This window comes from Microtus ochrogaster, chromosome 1 (genome assembly GCF_000317375.1).
Source record: "Microtus ochrogaster isolate Prairie Vole_2 chromosome 1, MicOch1.0, whole genome shotgun sequence".
In the NCBI taxonomy this organism is placed as follows: Eukaryota; Metazoa; Chordata; class Mammalia; order Rodentia; family Cricetidae; genus Microtus; species Microtus ochrogaster.
In genome coordinates, this window is record NC_022009.1 from 7,590,620 (window position 1) to 7,602,619 (window position 12,000).

The window sequence follows — 12,000 nt, forward strand, 5'->3', positions numbered from 1 at the left end:
GATAAAGGGTTTCTCTGTGGTTTTGGAGCCTGTCCTGGAACTAGCTCTTGTAGACCAGGCTGGTCTCGAACTTACAGAGATCCGCCTGCCTCTGCCTCCTGAGTGCTGGGATTAAAGGCGTGTGCCACCACCGCCCGGCAAGGGGGGTCTTTTTTTTTTAAAGAAAGGGTTTCTCTGTATAGCCCTCACTGTTCTGAAACTCACTCTGTAGACCAGGCTGGCCTCCAATTCACAGAGATCCTCCTGCCTCTGCCTCCTGAGTGCTGGGATTAAAGGCGTGTGCCATCATTGCCCGCTAATGAAAATCTTTTTTTTTTACAAAATTAAAGCACTAGTTAAATAATCCCTCCCCTGCTATGCTGTTTTCTGATCTTACGTTACTTTTCTCAGAGCTGTTCCTACTAAACTAGGTATAACTAAAAAAGTTTTAAATTTTATTATTCTGTGTGTATGTACACACATATACACACAGATATATGTACGTATGTGTGTGTGTGTTGTGTATGTGTACATGGTGGTGGAAGTAGCATATGAATGTGTCAGTGTGTGTGTAAAGGTTTGTGGAGTTGGTTCTCTCCTTCCACTTTTCTATGGGTTCTAGGGAATGAACTCAGGTCATCAGGCTTCATGGCAAGAAGCACTTTTAGCTGTGGAGCCATCTCACTGGTCCAAATTTATTGTAAATTTGTATTTTTCAGTTTCTTAAGTTGATCTTGAGTTATAGTAATCCTCTTTACACACAGTCTAATCAACCCTAAATGCATCAATCCTCAAAATTTCAGACAGGAAAGCTAGGTCAAATTCTGGTACACAGAAGGAAAGAGCAATTTTAAATTTATTTAAATAGATTCGAAAATTTAAATATATTTATTTAAATATATTCTAAAGTATCAACAACTACCTCTTACAGATACCACAATGACTAAACAAAAGTCCAAATGCACACTCCCATATATAAATTCTTAGTATTTACCCCAAAGTCATCACTAACTGGGTTTTCTTTGAGTTCGAAGCCAGTCAGGTCTACAGAGTGAGTTCTAAGACAGTCAGAGCTACACAAAGAAACCCAGTCTTGAAAACAACTTAAAAAAAGAGATAGAAAAGTATTAGCAAAGATGTAGAATTAAAATAACGCTTAACATCATCAAATTAAAACAATAGTGTTGAACACGATGAGCACCTTAAACATACCACTGAATGAGAGAAGTGAAAAACAAATAGGGCGTATTATTCTATTCGCTTGCTCCTCTCAATTTAACTTACCCTATCATAGAGCTCAATGATTAAATGATAAGCAGCTTCGTCACTTCCAAATTGGAAATCCACAATTCTATCCACACCAAGTTGTTTTGCACTGACTAACCTCCGACTCTTCAAATGTTTTCGACACTAGCAAGAAACAGAAGAAAAAAGCACTTATGCAATAAAAGTAAATTCTTAGCCACTTGGTACTAGTTTATGAAAATTGCTATGTCATCAAGAATATTTAAGTGGTAAATAAAACAGTATGGTCATAAAACAAAAGCTTACAAATGATAATCAGAAGAAATTTTTTTACGTAATTATTTATTTGGGGTATGAGTGGTAACATATGCATGCCACAGTGTGCATATGCAGGTCTGTAAATAACTTACATGAATAGGTTCTCTCTGTACTCCAGGAATCAAACTCAGGTCATTAGCCTTGTAGTTTTTGTCCACTGAGTCATCCTGACAGTCCCCAGTGGGTGGGAAAATCCTTAAGCCTTTATTCTAATAACTTCTACCTGAATCAGTTGTATTGTATTCTGTGTTTTAGAACAATGATGAGAACCAGGGAAACCATTGATTTACCATGTACTGGGCACTGCCCTGCTTATTTCATACACCAGGAGCTCCTTATTTATTTAAAATGCCTTCTGCTCTACTGCAAAAAAAAAAAAAAATCTTATTATTTAAATAGACAAATAGACTTAACTCATAAGAGTGCCAATAGTTTGCTATTGCTCTTTCTTTTTTGAGGCAAATGTCACTCAGTAGCTCAGACTACCAAACCCGAGCATTCTGTTAGAGTGACACATGATGGCAAACTCCTGTAATCCTAGCACAGGAAGAAAGAGTATCCCAAATTTGAGGTCAGTCTGGTCTAGATAACACATTCCAAGCTGGGAATGGAGCCACATGCCTTTGGTTCCAGCACTCGGGAGGCAAGGGAGGCGAGGCAGGTGGATCTCTGAGTTTGAGACCATCTGGTTTACACAGAGAAACCCTGCCTGGACAACAACAATAAAAAGGAGTAAAGTTCCAGGTCAAAATGTTGTGGAATATTCCTTTGACACTGTGTGAAGATATGTCACTGTGAATGGTTTAAATAAAAACTAAACAACCAATAAGTAGGCGGGATTTTCAGGGCAGAGAGAATGCTGGGAAGGAAGATGTAGAAGCCAGACAGATGTCAAATGACTGGACCTCATAAAATGGGACAGAAGTAAAAGCCATGTAGTAGAATACAGATTTAATAAAAATATGGGTTAATTTAAGTTATAAGAGCTAGTTAAGGGAGACTGGGGTTCGATTCCCCTACGGGGAGCCAAAAAAAAAAAAGAGCTAGTTAGGAACAAGCCTAAGCTATCGGCCAAGCTTTCATAGTACGAAGTCTCTGTGCGGTTATTTGGTAGGCAGGTCAGAGAAAGAGTAACTATACCAGCACGTTAAGGTACATGCACCAAGTCTGAGGATCTGAGTTGGATCATAGCCCCTACCCCTCATCTTATGGAGGGAGAACTGACTCCCCACAGGTTGTCCCGACATTCACTGGAGAGCCCCAACTGTGCCTGTCTGTTGATCCCACCTACATACATACACTCCCACATTAATGAAATGAATGAATGAATGATGTAATTTTAAAAATTAGCTTCAAACTTAAAAATTTACCTTCATGGCAAAACTAGATGGCATCATGTTCTTAGGCCACTCGAATTCTGTTGTGTGAATACGTATACCAGATTCAAGTAACAATGTAGCTTTAAAATCAGGTCTGTTCAAGAGAAAACCAAATTTTTCTTTAGACATTTGCCAAAGTTCACTTTCTGGGGAAAAAAAAAACCTAAAATGCAGGTTAAAAAAAACAACAACAATGTCATATCTATTTACCAAAAATAAGCCTATAAAACATTCTTACTTTTGAAGCCGAATAAGATATGTCTTGTTATCCACATCATAAACGTTGTTTACTCTCATTCCTAACAAGCTGTAAAGATAAAAAGAAACATGTAATAAAATCATGCTCTTGTTTGAAGCAAAACTTTCCGTCATTTAATGTCGAGGACCGGGAACTCTTCAACTGGGTATCAGGACCGCCTATTAACGTTACCCTCTCCCCCAATTAACAGTAGCCATTTAAGCATCAGAAACACCTGACAGCTTCCTTCAATTGAACCGGCCCAGGGCTTTGGGGGAAACACAGTAAAACCGAATCTAACTGATTTATTACGAGGGGCGGGAATGGCCGAGCCCCACGAAAATACGCCAGAGCTCCCACAGCTGAGTAAGAGCCAAGCTCAGAATCCAGATCCGGGTCTGCGAACCACAACTGAATGGCACTGCTGCCTCTCCTTGGGATTGAAGGATGGGAGCTCCGGAGAAGCCAAACCTTCTCCGCTTGGGGACTCGGGCCGCCCCGGCAGGACGCCGACGGACCAGCGCCCGGGAACAGCAGCACGCGGGCACGCGTCCCCGGGGGCACCCCGAGGGCACCGGCTCCGAGGTCGGCCTCCAGGCCCCACCAATCCCCGGGGCACCGGGACGAGAGTGGGGATCCCGGGCCCGGTTCGCGGCCGCCCGCTGCTCGGCCTCCTGGCGCGAGCCTGCTCACCCGCACCACCATACCTCGCATTCAGCTCGGCGAGCACCGCGCGCAGATCAACGGTGCTGAAGCGGCTCTTCATGGCGACGGGACGCGTCGCTACCGCAGTCCTCTCAGCTGCTGACCCGACGCCCAGCCGCTTGGCTCCTGCGCACGCGCGCTCAGCTCCTCGCTACGGCAGCCCGGACGACCCAATATTCCTTGAAGCGAGAGTGCATCCTGTAACTGAAACATTTTGTGAAATCAGGGTCAGCTCCGGTTTTTTCTCACTATATCAAACAACTCGAAATATGGCCAACTACCTTCTCGAATCTGCGTCCCTTCCTTGGACACCGATAGGATTAGTACCGTCCTCTTGTCTCCTTGCGTTTGGGGCTGGATCCATGTCGGCCACCACAGCGGCCCTGGTGCTCAGTGACAATCTTGAAGCGAGTTGACGAGAATTTCCCCAGGAGAGCTCTGGCGCTCCGGGTGGAAGAGCAAGGGCGCTTTCCGAACGCGAATTTGAGCCCGGAGAAAACCGAACGGTTGGCGTGTCCGCATCCAGACGAGCCTAGAGAGGGGCTCCTATTTGGTTGGCTGGATCCGAAGTGGGCTTCTGCAGCGTACTGTTAGATTCTCATTGAATATGGTGGGTGCCATACAGCCTGGATTTCATAAATCCCTGGCACCTCACATATTCAAAAATTTCGCTAAGATGTCAGATAAAAATAAAGCGAGAGTTCCCGTGGGAGAACGAGAATAATTACTCCTCTCCCACATCCCAGCCTTCTCTGAACTTCTAATTCTGTGATTCCGGGTCCAAATATACGCTAGTCTATTTTTTTCTTTTTTAAAGGTTCTAGTATTAGTAATAAAGTTAAAACTAAGAACAAAAATCTATAAAAGATTATTAGTTTTGGACAGTGGAAGGGTGTGTGTGTGATTGTTTTTGAGATGGGCTCTTGCTATGTAGCCCAGGCTGCCTTAAAACTCTCTCTTCTTTTGCCTCAACTGAAACTACCAACACACTTAACAAAGTGAACAAATTTTACACTAGTGATATATGTACTTAGAAATTAAAAGTCATAAGCATTCAAATGAAACCCATCTGAACAAAACACCAAAATCAGGAAAGGATTTTTGTAATTACTGTTTTGGGTTTTTTGAGACAGAGTATGTTGTATAGTCAAGACCACTCTAGACCATATAACCCAGAGTGGCCTCCGCCTCCCTCTGTCCCTAGTCTCCTGGGTATCAAAGGTACAAACTGCCATGCCCAGATCATAAACCTTAACACTGGCAAATGTCTTCATCTGTTTTCTGTTGCTGGAACAAAATGCCAAAGTTAGATGATAAAGCTCACTTACTCCACAGTTTTGAGTGCTGGAAACCTGAGACTAAGTGGTCTTGCCTGTTTCAAATTTAAGGAAGGCTGTCACAGGTGACATCATCGTGACAGGAGGAGGACAGGGACAGGTGACAAGGGAGCTGCTGCTTCTCCTCCTCCTCTTCTTTCGTTTGTTTTTTTGAAACAGGTTTTCTCTGTAGTCCTGGCTGTCTTGGAACTCACTCTGTAGACCAGGCTGGCCTCATACTCAGAGATCTGCCTCTCTGCCTCTTGAGTGCTGAGATTAAAGGCCTGTGCACCACTGCCTGGCCAGGCATCTTTGAACAGTTTTCTCTCATGGGAGTGAAACTGTTTTCTCCCTGGAATAGTACTGATTCTGAGACACAGGATTCCTATTTTTCTAATGTCCTACCTGGTAACATCTAAGCCCCAACTGTTAAAGCTTCTGTCACCTGCACACGACTCCATGGGGCATCAAGATTCCAGCGCTCAAACTGTATCCCTATCACAGCATTCTGTAGTGAGCATCATTTTTTTTTCTGAGCTTGACAGTGGTGGCGCACGCCTTTAATCCCAGCACTCAGGGGACAGAGGCAGGTGAATCTCTGTGAGTTCGAGACCAGCCTGGTCTACAGAGCGAGTTCCAGGACAGGCTCCAAAGCTACACAGAGAAACCCTGTTTCGAAAAAACAACAAAAGTAATTTCTGTCCTAAATACAACTAGAAGGTTAAGTGCATAGCCAAAACACATACAGAGGTATAGACACAGGGGGAAAGAACTGACATAAAAAGTGACTGACATAGAATATTTAAAATAAAATACAGGCATGTGGCAGAAGAGCAACAGAGACGAATCTGCTCAGCTCTCAGTTTTGCTGCATCACCCACGAAGCTTTACTTCCTCTGTAAATGGCTTCTGTTGCTGCTACACCAGCCACAAGTGTAGAGATGTAAAGAACGCAATGCCATGAGCATGCATGCACAGCATCAGGGATGGTTCTGACTAGGGCACTAGGGGATGAGGAGAAGACAGATGCCCAGACAGAAAGCTGGCATCAGATGGATAAACTGCAGCCCCTGCCTTGAGCTCAGCATGTTTATCTATTTATTTATTTATTTATTTTTATTCAGAGTTGAGCAGAGAGGTAGGGTTACTACATCCAGTTGAACAGGGAGGCTGAGTTTATGGTATACAGCTGTATCAAGGAGACAGGTTTAGCTCATCTCAGTAGGAGCAGTTTTTGTCTGGGAGCTGTCTTCAGGCTGTAAACATCCAGGGGGAGAAAGACGTGGTGGACACTTCTGCACACACTGTCAACATCCAAACTTGGAGCAGAGGAAGATGCCATGCCTCTGAACCTCATCCTAAGGGAAGGCTTTGCCATTCCTCGTGGGTCTCAGTGGGCATCCTTGGAATCCTTGCCATGGCTGTGCCTATATCAGCAACACATATTCACGTGAGGGCTTTCTCTACTCCTATAAGACAAGTTTATTCTCTTAGCGTTCTGAGGGCCAGAAGTCATAAAGGGATCTGCAGAGCTGCGTTCCTCTACGTGTATGTGTCTCTGTTGGGGGGGGGGGGCTGTCTCCGAAAAATCTCTTACATTGTCCCTTGCAGCTCCCAAAGTAGCCATATTCCTTCATCGGTGATCCTGAATGGTTCTGCTCTCTGCTTCCAGGCTGCATCTCCTTCCATAATTCTAGCGCTCTTATCTTTTTATAAGGACCCCCCCCCTTTTTTTAAATTTGGCCCAGCGGATTAACCTTCCTACCTCATGACCCCAAAGTTAATGGAATCTTTGAAGTCTTCTTTTTTCCCAACAGTGTCAAATTTGGAATACTGACATCTTTCGAGGAGAGAAAAATTATGCCATCTCTCATGGTTAGGTTCCATAAAGCTGAGAAGTTCTGTAAGTTCTATAATGCCAGGGCTAAGAAGGTAGCTAGCTACTCTGATGTAATGCTTACAGGCACAGCGAAGCTGCTGTGGATCAAATTCAGGGATCTACTTAGAAGAGGAGAGAAAAATGGAATGAGATATACTAAAATTGTTTTGTCTCTATTTTTGTAGTAGGGAGAGGGTAAGTTTGTTGTTTTTTAAATACTTAGCATCTCTGCTGTTTCCATCTAGTAAATATGTATGACTTAAATTTCTTCTGTCCTTTTGATAAGGACTTGGCATGGCTTCAAAGTTTTTAAAGATGGACTCTGTATCCATCTGCAATAAGACTTAACACGAAAGAATATAGAGGCATGTATTTAAAAAAAAAAAAGCTAGAAAGACATTACAGAAATGACAGAAAAATCTCCAGCTAAGGACTGAAGTCGGGAACACAGACATAGCTAAATTTATCAGTTGTCACTTAACGGCACAAGTTACTTGAGAAAGTACGTTTTATGAGACTGCAGTTTTTCTCCAACGGCTTTTAATGAAACTAGCAGTCCCTGCTGGTTCCTTGGATAATAACATCTTTTTTCGTGGTATGTTTTGACCATTCTCCGGTAGGAGTCAGTAGTGAGGCGCTACACGTCCCTGACTAGCTTGAGCAAACCCCTTACGTTTTAACCCCCGTGTTGGCTAACTCCTTTGCTTTTTTCTTCTGTTTCTTGCTAGAGTCGCCGTTTAAAAGACGCAGTGGTAGGCAAGGCACTAAAAAGAGACGGGGTCTCGCTATGTTGCCCAGGCTGGAGTGCAGTGGCTATTCACAGGCGCGATCCCACTACTGATCAGCACGGGAGTTTTGACCTGCTCCGTTTCCGACCTGGGCCGGTTCACCCCTCCTTAGGCAACCTGGTGGTCCCCCGCTCCCGGGAGGTCACCATATTGATGCCGAACTTAGTGCGGACACCCGATCGGCATAGCGCACTACAGCCCAGAACTCCTGGACTCAAGCGATCCTCCTGTCTCAGCCTCCCGAGTAGCTGGGACTACAGGCGTGCGCCACCGCGCCCGGCGATCGGCAGTGCGGCCGGGAAGATACTAGAGGTTTGCCTGCAGTGACGTCATCGGAGGCGTGGCGAAGCCTTTGGTCACAACGTTCAGACATGCCCAGCGCCAGGCTATCTAGAAGCTGAGGCTGCGTGATGTCACCTAACCCCGCCTTCTTCCGCTAGAGCCTTGCGTTTTGTTCCAAATCGTGTGTTTAATTAAAAAATTGCCCTGTGTTTTCTTGCCTGTAGCTGTATGCGGCGCAAGAGGGGAAGGGAGAGCCCCAATCCTGTTGCTCTGAATCGCGTTGCTTCTCAGGCCTGAAGTCCCTGCTACATCTTTTGGGACATGCTATTTACAAGCGAGGCACCTAAATAGAGTATAGCACGACCCCTAGTGGCAGAGGTTAGGTATGTTAAGGTGCCAAGACTAGCCCGGTCTCAGCAGGAAGGTTTGTCACTGGTTTGGGTTTCTCTGTTGGAGGACAAATAGTAAGTAGACTGGGGTGGGTGTGGGTTCCTTACAGTTGTGTTGTGTTTTGTAGTGTTTTAGAACAAGCTTGGGTTAAGAAGGCATTCCGACCACAGATGGGCTTGCAGCAGACCCCTTCTGAGTTTTCCCTCATTCTCTCCATCCCCCCCTCCCACCACCCCTCACCCCTGTCCTTGCAGCAGATAACTTCACTTTTTGGCCTTTTAGAAGGAAGAAGTCTTTTAACCCTTTCCCATTCCCCGCCTCCTCTAAGTCTACGCTTCAGACCTTCCTGGAAGAAACCCTTCGTGGTCTCTGAACTCAGTAAAAACTCCTTCACCAAATGTTTCTATCTCCTTCTCCCTCTCCTTTCTCCCACTCCACTCTGAGATTTCACTTTAAAACAATTATTCCCTTCGCGCCTCTTTCCAACGTAAAACAAAAGCTGGGACCTGAAGGAAGAGGGTGCAGTGATTTTGATTGAGAGCAACAGACCCAGTGTAAACTAAAGAGCTCGTCTTAAGGAATTAAATATAAACGAAGGTGTTGCTGAAGGTTGGTTTTACCCAAAATCTCTTGCCCCTATTATTACATTAATACATTTTGGTTTGATGTCCCAAACATTCCATAATTTCCTAACATTTCTCGTTCTCACCAGTGGCACATGAATGAAAAGTGGTGAGATTTGTTAACATTTTTAAAAATAAAAATTCCAGGGTGGGCACGCTCCTGGAATCCCAGCGCTAAGTACGCGACTTCGAAGGTCAAGAGTTAAAAGCCGTCTTCAGCCACACAGAATTTGAGGCGCTTCTCAACCCTTCTGTTCATTTGCTTTGCTCCAGCGCTAGAGGGCGCCAATGAAGACTAGATGCAGTGCCCCAGCTTTAACCTAGCCTGCAAATCAGGACGAGGGACATGGGTCAGCCTTAGGAAGAAAGAAACCAGGGTCTAAACTTGAGTAACGTTGAGTCACTCAGCCAGCTCCGGCTTTTAAATCACTATATTTTGGGCCCTCTGTATCATCACAGTATTCTCTATCTCAGTGGTTCTTAACCTTCTGAATGCTGCAACCCTTTAATACAGTTGCTCATGTTTGGTGGCCCCCCCCCAACGATGTATTATGTTGCTATTTCATAACTGTAATTTTGCTACTGTTATAATGTAAATTTCTGATATGCAGGATATCTAATATGTGACCCCTGTTGCTATAACTGATAGAGGGACACTCACAGGAGAAAAACCCAAGATAACTAGAATTTAGAAAGGTGAAGAACAAGCCGGGCAGTGGTGGTGCACACCTTTAATCCCAGCACTAGGGAGGCAGAGGCAAGCGGATTAATTAATTAATTAACTTTTTAATGAAATGGGGTATCACTATGCTCCGGGAACTTCCTATGAAGATCACGAACTCACGGAGATCCAGCTGCTGCTGCTGCACAGCAGGGCGGGATTTTTGACATGTAACCTGTTATCCTGGGGAATCCTGGGCGAAGAACATTGTCGTAGATAACACTCTCGCCGCAAATGGAATGTAGACCTGTCTACGAAGCACACCTCAGGACTCATGATGTTTCTAAATTAGTCCTAGGAAGACGTCAAACCTAGAGGAGAGAGGGGTCTGATGGAAAAGCTTTCTGCAGGGTCTTGGCCATTAGACAAAAGCAGCCACGTGGGCAGCCGCACAGGACCAGGGGGAAGCTGGACGCGGTCCGCTGGGGAAGGACGGCTGCAGGCAGCTCAGAGGTTATAGACAACCTTGCCACGGACGGGCTCAGGGGTTCAGTTCCCAGACCCAACTCAAGGGACTCAGGGCCGAAGCTTGCAGGGCTCGAGGGCCCTCAGTAGAGGGGCGGGGCCCACAACGGAAAGAAGGGCGGAGAAGGTAACGGAAGGGCGGGGCAGGGAGGAGCGGGTTAGGGCTCCTGCTGAGCGCGGAGAGGACTGTTTATTAGGCGCGAACTCGGCTCGCGCTTTTAGCTATTGTTCGTCTGTGAGCTTCGCCCTCCAAACCGAGCCCTTGCTTCCCCACGGTGGACAGACTTTTCTGCGGTTCGCCATAATGAGATCACCTGATACTGCATACAGGATATTTATTAAGACAGACTTTATTTGCATTTTAGGGATGTGTACCTTGTAATCTGACCTTGACTCATTACATTTAATAATACTTACGAAATAACTAGAATTACACTTTAATACAGCACACGTTTGCTTAATGGCAGCACCTTGTTTGGAGGAATTCATTTTAATGGCATTAATTTTTTTTATCAAAACAAAAACTAGGCTGAGAATGTAGTTCACAAAGTGCTTGTCCAATTTGCGTCAAACCCTGTATTCCGGGGTTAGATCCCCAACATCCCATAATCTGGTGCGAGGTGGAGGTCGCAGGATCAAAGTTCAAGGTCAGCCTTAACTAAGTAGCCGACCTCTTGCCAGCTTTGAGGTAGTAGAGGAACTATCTCAAAAACAAAAAACCAAAAATGATTTTTTTTGTATCAGGTTAACTCTCAGGCTAATTCCCAACGGTTAAAAGTTACTTAACCAAGCTGGGCGGTGGTGGCGCGGGCCTTTAATCCCAGCACTCGGGAGGCTGAGGCCGTTGGAATCTCTGAATTCGAGGTCAGCCTGGTCTACAGAGCAAGGTCCAGGACAGGCTCCAAAGCTACAGAAAAAAAAAAAAACGAAAAAAAAAAACCTGTCTCAAACCCCCCCCCCAAAAAAAGTTACTTAACCAGTGTCATAGTTGTTAGGCCTATTTTCTCCCACTTGAATATATTTTGATTTGCATTTAACAACCCTGAATAAATGTTTTGATGTCTTAGAGTGTAGCAGAATTCCATTAGAGCGCAGCTGTTTTTTTTACAGCGATTCTGCTCGGATGTCCCCGATATCTAACAGAATGCATTGAGACCGCCCATTCTGCTGCTTCACAGTGGTATGGCAGAGCCTGTTCGCTATTGATTTTGAAAATCCTCCTAAGACTTTCTTTCAGTCAACCAATGTGGGAAGGGTTCTTCCTCGAAGATATTCCTAAACCTAATGTCACATTCAGTTAAAAATAATTGGCATATCAGTTTGCCGATCCTGAATTTCTATCCTCAAGTCTAACTATTTGGCACAGTTAACGTATTTAGACAGGCTGGGAGTTTAAAACAGGAGAAATACCTTGTTTTTAGGTCTAAATCCAAAGGCTAAGCATAGCAGAGTTGTAAAAATGGAGTCCCACTTCATCCAATTCGCACGAATGCTAACATTTACACTTGGAAGAGCCTAGGTTTGATGGAAAATCACATTCTTCAGATTGCACATAGCTTTCGCTTGCCACGGTGGCAGAGGCAGGCAGATCTCTGTGAGTTCGAGACCAGCTTGGTCTACAGAGCTAGTTCCAGGACAGGCTCTAAAGATACAGAGAAACCCTGTCTCGAAA

At 44.8% G+C, this 12,000-nt stretch overlaps 1 protein-coding gene across 2 annotated transcripts in view; it reads right to left on the reverse strand.

Annotated features, from left to right (window-relative positions):
• Nemf (nuclear export mediator factor) overlaps nucleotides 1-4,358 on the reverse strand; it is a 53,594-nt gene extending 49,236 nt beyond the window's left edge. The window contains exons 1-5 of one of the 2 annotated variants that reach the window (XM_026779221.1): nucleotides 4,146-4,358; nucleotides 3,867-4,068; nucleotides 3,160-3,228; nucleotides 2,913-3,015; nucleotides 1,264-1,389 (exon numbers count right to left, since the gene is read on the reverse strand). In XM_026779221.1, coding sequence (XP_026635022.1) covers nucleotides 1,264-1,389; nucleotides 2,913-3,015; nucleotides 3,160-3,228; nucleotides 3,867-3,925 — 357 coding nt within the window. In that variant the 5' untranslated portion in view covers nucleotides 3,926-4,068; nucleotides 4,146-4,358. Of the gene's footprint in view, nucleotides 1-1,263; nucleotides 1,390-2,912; nucleotides 3,016-3,159; nucleotides 3,229-3,866; nucleotides 4,069-4,145 lie in introns of those variants that run through there. The other variant, XM_005343141.2, reaches the window with a different exon arrangement.
• Between the last annotated feature and the right edge of the window lie 7,642 nt (nucleotides 4,359-12,000).